Here is an 8,082-nt window from a genome sequence, read left to right as displayed (position 1 = left end):
GTGTGTGTGTGTGTGTGTGTGTGTGTGTGTGTGTGTGTGTGTGTGTGTGCGTCAGTGGAGGCTGGTGGAGGCTGGTGGAGGGTGGGCTCATAGTAACGGCAGGAATGGAATAGATGGAACGGGATCAAACACATATTGCACATATGGAAACCACATGTGTATGTGTCTTTCTGTATGAAGTGTGTGAGTGTCTGTAGTTATTTGTCTGTAAAATGTGTGAACATATGTTTCAATGGTGTCCCTCTGAATCCTATCCCCTCCCGGTCTCCGCTTCTCTCCAGGCCCATAGGTCATGACATCAAGCGTGGGGAATGTGTCCTGTCCAAGGGAACCCACATGGGCCCCTCTGAGATTGGCTTGCTGGCCACCGTAGGGGTCACCGAGGTGGAGGTGCAGAAGTTCCCCGTGGTGGCTGTCATGTCCACAGGCAACGAGGTGAGACAGACAGACAGACAGACAGACAGACAGACAGACAGGCAGACAGGCAGACAGGCAGGCAGGCAGGCAGGCAGGCAGGCAGGCAGGCAGACAGACAGACAGACAGACAGACAGACAGACAGACAGACAGACAGACAGACAGACAGACAGACAGACAGATTCACACACTTGGCTGTGTATTTCCTGGTCAGGTCCTGTGGTCAGCCCAACCTCCAGGCCCTAATCATAGATGGAATGACATGAGGAAAAGAAGCTGTTCAAAGTACTGTATTCGGACAGTCATAACAGTACATGAGTGTGCTGACCTGCACCAACCCAGGCTCCTGTTTTAAAGGCCCAGTGCAGTCAAAATTCAGTTTCCCTTTGTTTTGTATCAACAACTAATGAAACTCACACTATAAAAGTGCGAGAACATTTAATCAGGGTTATTCCCTAATAGTTGCTGGTTGAAAATACAATTTACACAGGACTTTCTAATCAGCAGGTTTTGCATGAGGGGAGTTTTGACTTGCCTGTTGACACCAGGGTATGGTTGATTGGCGGGAATCCGGCATTTACTGATATATAACTGGATAAATAACTGTGTGAACGCAGTACATTATAAAACATTATTTATATCAACAGCAGAAGCCTATATATCATACTGTATATGTATTGGATAACGGCACAATCATTTGGGCTTGGGCTCATAATGTATGGCTCATAAAATGTATTTAATGTATGGCTTATCGGGGTCAGGTAGCTTCAGGCTTGAATTTTCGATCAAAGCTCTTATCAAACCTGTTTGATAAGAGGGGCTCCCGAGTGGCACTGCAGTCTAAGGCACAGCATCTCAGTGCTAGAGGCGTCACTACAGACCCTGGTTTGATTCCAGGCTGTATCACAACCGGACGTGATTTGGAGTCCCATAGAGCAGCGAACAATTCGCCCAGCGTCATCCGGGTTAGGCCGTCATTGTAAATAAGAATTTGTTCTTAACTGACTTGATTTATTTATACATTTTTATTTAACCTTTATTTAACTAGGCAAGTCAGTTAAGAACAAATTCTTATTTACAGTGACGGCCTACCCCAGCCAAACCTGGCATGCTTTTGAATGACATTTCCGGATTTGGAAACACTGGGTTACCAGGGAGAAAGTGATTTATTGTCAGGATGGAACATTTGTAATATCCCTGGGAAATATTCAACCTACACCAGGGGGTAAATGTTAATAGACAAATAAAGAGAGTTCCAAACCTCTCTGCTAATAACAGCTAGCTTTCAGGTTACATATCCCTCCTATTAAACCCCTTCGCTCTAGTGGATTGATCCCTGCACCACAATCCTGTGGTTAGTACATCGCTTTGGTGACCTTCCCCGCACCACTCTGATCACTCCCAGACAGTCCTAGCAAAATTCCTGCTAGAGAAATCGTTTTTGCTAAAAAGCTCATTTTGTTCACTTTTGACCATTTTAAATATTACAGCAAGTTACTTAATTGTTACCCAAAAATGATTTGATATTGAGATCAAAACAGCTGCACTGGGTCTTTATTAAAACATTTTGCAAACAGAAACTGACAATGAGTGTTTCTTATTGGACAAATCCAGGTTGTCCCTTCCTGTTGCAGTTCGTTTTTTTTCTCCAATTGCTGCCTAATGAACACGTCCCCTGGTGTCTCTAGCTGTTGAACCCAGAGGACGACCTCCATCCAGGGAAGATCAGGGATAGTAACCGCTCCACGCTGCTCGCTACCATCCAGGAGCACGGATATCCCACCATCAACCTGGGCATCGTGGGAGACAAGTAGGACTTCACACTCCTCTTCCTGTTCTTGATGCTCCTCCCCTTTCTGTTCATCTTCCTTTTCCTCCTCCTCCTATCCCTTCTCTTCTTCTCTGTCTACTCTCCTTCCTGTTCCTAGTCCTCTTCCTCCCATTACTTTTCCTCCTCCTCTCTTCTCCTCTTCTGTGGTGTTTGATGGTAACTGGTAACTGTTCTCTGTCTATCGGCCCCACAGCCCAGACGACCTCCTGAACGCCCTGAACGAGGGCATCAGCCGTGCTGACGTCATCATCACCTCTGGAGGGGTGTCTATGGGAGAGAAGGTATGTGAGCAAATCGTGAGTATGAATGGTCATTGGTCATGACATTGCACTATGCTGACACCTTGTGGTTGGGATGGGGAACTGTTTAAAAATATATAGTAGATATTATTTCAGCCTGGTCTCATAGACCAGATGTAACAAATTAGTATGATATGTTATGTTTGGTATGGTTACATAAGACATAGTTATCGAAGGCAAAAAATGTAAGTAGGATGGATGGATGGGAGTATAAGGCAAACGTCTAGCTACCCAAAGGTTGTGAGTTTGTATCTCATTACGGACAACTTTAGCATTTTAGCAAGTTTTAGCAATTTTTTTATTTGAGCTAACCCTTCCCCTAACCTTAACCATTTAAACTAACTTCTACACTTAACCCTACCCTTAACCCTAACCCCTAGCCTAGCTAACATTAGCCAAATAGCTAACATTACCACCTTGTGCAAATTCGTAACATATATTGCGTTTTGCTAATTCGTAACATTTAGTATGTTTTGCTAATTCGTAACATATTGTAACGACCTGGGTTTATAAGCACGGAAATCGACCCTGCCGCACGAGCATGCTTTTACGGCACAGTCGATAGCGCGCCGGACCTCAGGCTAGAAGGTCGAGGGTTCGAGACCTGCTCCCTACTGTTTCATTACAGTATAGTAAGTTTTGAAAATTTGTAACATATAATACAAATTGTCATTCGTAATATATCATACGAAATGAGTGATGGACATCCACTAATTAATACATACTTTACGAAACGTAACATATCATACTAAATGCTAAATCTCGAATTTACTTACATAATGATACAAAATGCTCTGAGACCAGGTTTTTAATTTGCACATCCCTCTTTGGAGGACATAATTGTGTTTTTTTTACAGCTATTTCGTTACCTATACATTTGACACAAATGTTACATACATACATGTAATTGTGGTGTTAATATTATGTGGAGAAATGTACAATTTCACACAGCAAGGGTCGTATTCATTAGGGCCCAAAACGAAAACATTTTTGCAATGAAACATTTCTATCTAAGTACTCCCTTCCTGTTTCAGTCAGTTGTCTTCCGTTTGGTGCCTGTTGAATACACCCCAATGGTGCACAAGACCTATCTGGGTTTTAAGTACAGCTACACTATAACTAGAAGGTGAATGTTTTTGTCTAATGTTTATGTGTACCTTTGAAGACTCCAAAATGTGTGATCCTCTTTTTCAGGACTATCTGAAACAGGTGCTGGATATTGATCTGCATGCTCAGATCCACTTTGGACGAGTCTTCATGAAACCAGGGTGAGATGGATGGATGGATGAATGGCTGGCTGGCTGGCGAGGTGGATGTGTCGATGGATGGTTCCTTGAACAACCGTGTTGTTCTTCTCTTCTCCCATCATTTCAGTCTCCCGACAACATTCGCCACGTTGGATATGGACGGCGCTCGCAAACTCATCTTTGCCCTCCCAGGTAGTGTGTAAAGTAAAGAGAAAGAGGGAATCAGACAATCGTTTCCAGACTGGTTTTCTAACACACTCTTCTTTTCTCTCTCTCCCCACCTCCCCCCCCCCCCCCCCCCCCCCCCCTGGCCCAGGTAATCCCGTGTCTGCCGTGGTGACATGTAACCTCTTTGTTATCCCCGCCTTAAGGAAGATGCAGGGGATCCTGGACCCACGGCCCACCATCATCAAAGCCAGGGTAAGAAGGCACAGGGCTCCATGAATCTTTCTCAATTTGTCTTACCTCAATTGCTTGCGTCCTCTATCTCGCCTTCCTCTCCAAATTCAATAGAGGAGAAGGTCAGAGTGGAGGAATCTGGGATCTTCTCCTCCAATGCGTTTTGAGAAGGAATCGGGAAAGAGCCCGCGTACCTCGAAGTAGGATCAGCTCCATGCAAATTTTATACTCCGCGTAATCACATTTTATACTCTGCGTAATCACATTTTATACTCTGCGTATGCACATTTTATACTCTGCGTAATCACATTTTATACTCTGAGTATGCACATTTTATACTCTGCGTATGCACATTTTATACTCTGCGTAATCACATTTTATACTCTGCGTAATCACATTTTATACTCTGCGTATGCACATTTTATACTCTGCGTATGCACATTTTATACTCTGAGTATGCACATTTTATACTCTGCGTAATCACATTTTATACTCTGCGTATGCACATTTTATACTCTGAGTATGCACATTTTATACTCTGAGTATGCACATTTTATACTCTGCGTATGCACATTTTATACTCTGAGTATGCACATTTTATACTCTGAGTATGCACATTTTATACTCTGCGTATGCACATTTTATACTCTGAGTATGCACATTTTATACTCTGCGTATGCACATTTTATACTCTGCGTATGCACATTTTATACTCTGAGTATGCACATTTTATAGTGGTTGATGTGTTGTATTGCAAGCAGGCAAGTAAGTATTTTGTGCATAGAGGGGATATGATGACATGCTTATTCTTATTCTGATTGTTTTTTTTAACAGGAGCTTTATGACGTTAGTGAAGAGTGGAGAGTGGATAGCTCTGTTGTATTTTTGGAAAGTAAAATAATTTGACATAGAAATCTATTTCCTATATGTATTTTATTATCATAAACATTGCAGAATAAATTCCTCACCTCTTCTGGCTGTGATGGGTTCATATTCACGAAGAAGTCATACAACAACATACCATGCCCAAATCTCATTTAATTGGGCCTAGTAGCCTAGTAAATAGATAGGCTGTGTATTTCAAGTTTTGCTGTATGCGATCCTATAGGCAGTGTGGTTTATAATAGGCGAATTTCAAAGACCAACACTTTATCTTTTACATTGAAGTATGCTACTGTATTTTTTTGTGGTTGAGTAGGCCTACAATGTTTCAGTCCAGAATATTTGGGTTGGGGGAAAAGGTCCACAACAATTTGCCATTGTTTTCTCTTTAAGAAACTCACATTCCTTTGCCATAAGTTACTGCAAAAGATTAAAAGATTCTGCCGTCTCCAAAAACACTATAACATTTGCCATTGCTTTTTCTTTTAGAAACTGCTGTTGCCTAATTCCAATAGTTCCAAATTCTACAGCAAAATGGTGTTATTTTCACCATGAAAGGTGAATGGAGGGTGTTTTCCAGGTGTCGTTATAATGCTCGTTCAGGTGCACACAGTTTTGCGACAGGTCTGATTTACAACGGAAAGCATGCGCACAAGTATGTATGGCGTGTGCAAAGTTTTCATTATCTATATTTGCTGGCATAAGTACTCTTTTTCAGAAATGGCGCACTCAGATATTTAGTGTGAAATGTATGCAACGGTTATAAATGAGGCCCCCTGGGTCCTACCTATGAGCGTTTACATTTTTGCGCCCCAATAATCTGTCTTTACTCCTGAAGTGTACACTTGTTTACTTCCTTTCATGTCTCGTAGTTGTCATGTGACGTAAAGTTGGATCCTCGCCCTGAGTACCACCGCTGCATTCTGACATGGCACCACCAGGAGCCTCTGCCATGGGCACAGAGCACAGGTAATAATAGAACCCCATTCTATTCTATTCTGTTTTATTGTGCCCTGCGATACGGAGCGATACGCTGCTATACTATACTGCATGTGTAGTCACAGGCTCTATAACGGACTATCAATGGACTGTTCATTGATTTTGTTCATGGGCAATTGTAGAGGGGTTAGCTACAGTCCTCTAATCTAACAAAGCCTCCCACTGTGACTATTTTATTGTTTTGTATTCCATGTAGTGCCTAATTGATTCAGTATACTGTAGAGCTCAAGTGCATAAAGAGCTACAATTAGATTGTGTGGTATTAGTAGCCTCTCACCCCATTGCATGGTGTGGTACCGAGGTCATCCTGACTGTCATGGGTTAGATCCTCCTGGACTTGTGTGGTTGGTTAGGGCCTAAAGTGCATTCTCACCATCAGTCTCTTTCTCTCCTCATTTCCTCCCTCCTTTCCTCCATATCCTTTCCTCCATCCTGTAGGTAACCAGGTGAGCAGCAGGCTGATGAGCATGCGCAGCGCCAATGGTCTCCTGATGCTACCTCCAAAAACAGAGCAATATGTGGAGCTGCACAAGGGAGAGGTGGTCGACGTCATGGTCATCGGCCGGCTATGATGTCATCAAAGGGGGACGTTGAGATGGCTTCATAGAGAGAGAGGGTTCAAATGGGTGTTTCACGGTGCATGTCCACATATCATTGACTATTCTGTAATATGCAACGGCACAGCTAGTTTTTATTGATTTGGATAACGTTGAGGTATAGTCAACATCTCGATCACAAACCTAGGTACATATGATACAAAAAAATATACAATTACTTTAAAAAGATTATAATAGTATTTCAGACAAAGAAAAATATAACTTTTAAAGAAGAAAATCGAATTATCAAAAGAGATTTATTCTGTAATATATTATTATGATTATTCGTATTATTGTTATCATTATTCTTCTTATTATCATTATTATATTATAAGTCAACTTAATTCCTTTCATTGCAATTGCTTTGTGTGTTCAATGCTAGATCTTATCGATATCGGTAGCATTTTAATAGAGCTGTAGGTGCCTGCCAGGACAAAAAAAAAATATATATATATATATATATATTATTTTCTCATCTTTAGTGGGGGAAAAATGTTTGTTTTTTTAAATATAAAGAAAAACAATGAGGAAGACTCCAGATTTCCCACGGTGCTCGGTTAAGAGGAAGGAGGGGAGGGCATAATCTAGGTCTACTTTCTCTGTGGTGTGACGCTTTAACGGTGACGCCACACACTTCTATTTTTCTCTCGTTAGTATGCATCATAATGGCTTCACAAAGAGCTTTGCTTGTTGTTTATCTTGTGAGTCTTGTTTATGTGCGCAGTGCCAAATGCCTGGGCAGTGACGGTGGTGGTGATAGGAGGGAAGGGGGCAGTCACCCACCAACCTGCCCAGACCCTGAAGCTTCCTTATTTATCATCTGACCAGGTGCAACTCTGCGCCCGAACCCCCTGGGGGCGTGGTCACCCGTGAAAAACAAAAACTTTTATTTGATCGACTAAGAGTAAGGGGGGGGAGAAAATGAAATAAAATAAACAGCTTCTTTACGTGCTGACAGCCTTTTTAACTGACTTCACAAAAAAAATGTACAGATAAAAAAAAAATGCGAAGAAGATGAACCATATTGTACAGATATATGTGACCAGCACTCCTAAGGAAATGATTATTATTAAGCAATGAAGAGACATTGAACAACGCTGTACTATAATACATTTTCCGTAATGATATGAAACTGATGAAAGAGAATAAAAATCCTTGATCATTATGTAAAAAAAAAAAATTACAAAAATTGTTGGGTTTCCTTTTTTCAAATAAAAACCTATTCAAAGAAAGAAAAAAGTGTTCTTCTTTGATGCGTGCAGTGACACCTTGTTTTAGGGTGGACCATTAACATGATCACGTTGATCAACTTTATTAGCACTTCCGGGGCCTGTAGAGTGGGAGTGCTTATCCACGATTCGTTTTGCAATTCGGATTATATTCCTAGATCAGCATTGGTACACTGAGACGCTTT

The 8,082-nt window shown here is 41.6% G+C and overlaps 1 protein-coding gene across 16 annotated transcripts in view; it reads left to right on the top strand.

Annotated features, from left to right (window-relative positions):
* Positions 1 to 7,837, top strand: part of LOC139415270 (gephyrin b) — a 121,782-nt gene extending 113,945 nt beyond the window's left edge. For 8 of the 16 annotated variants that reach the window (XM_071163256.1, XM_071163250.1, XM_071163260.1 and 5 more), the window contains 8 exons: positions 282 to 435; positions 2,104 to 2,225; positions 2,440 to 2,542; positions 3,740 to 3,813; positions 3,920 to 3,987; positions 4,109 to 4,212; positions 5,946 to 6,042; positions 6,511 to 7,837. In XM_071163256.1, coding sequence (XP_071019357.1) covers positions 282 to 435; positions 2,104 to 2,225; positions 2,440 to 2,542; positions 3,740 to 3,813; positions 3,920 to 3,987; positions 4,109 to 4,212; positions 5,946 to 6,042; positions 6,511 to 6,644 — 856 coding nt within the window. In that variant the 3' untranslated portion in view covers positions 6,645 to 7,837. The remainder of the gene's footprint in view (positions 1 to 281; positions 436 to 2,103; positions 2,226 to 2,439; positions 2,543 to 3,739; positions 3,814 to 3,919; positions 3,988 to 4,108; positions 4,213 to 5,945; positions 6,043 to 6,510) is intronic. The other 8 variants (XM_071163262.1, XM_071163254.1, XM_071163261.1 and 5 more) reach the window with 3 other exon arrangements.
* Positions 7,838 to 8,082: the final 245 nt, after the last annotated feature.

The sequence above is a fragment of the Oncorhynchus clarkii genome, chromosome 8 (genome assembly GCF_045791955.1).
Source record: "Oncorhynchus clarkii lewisi isolate Uvic-CL-2024 chromosome 8, UVic_Ocla_1.0, whole genome shotgun sequence".
NCBI lineage: Eukaryota > Metazoa > Chordata > Actinopteri > Salmoniformes > Salmonidae > Oncorhynchus > Oncorhynchus clarkii.
Note: the sequence above shows the minus strand (reverse complement) of the source record. Positions and strands in the feature narration are given on the sequence as shown.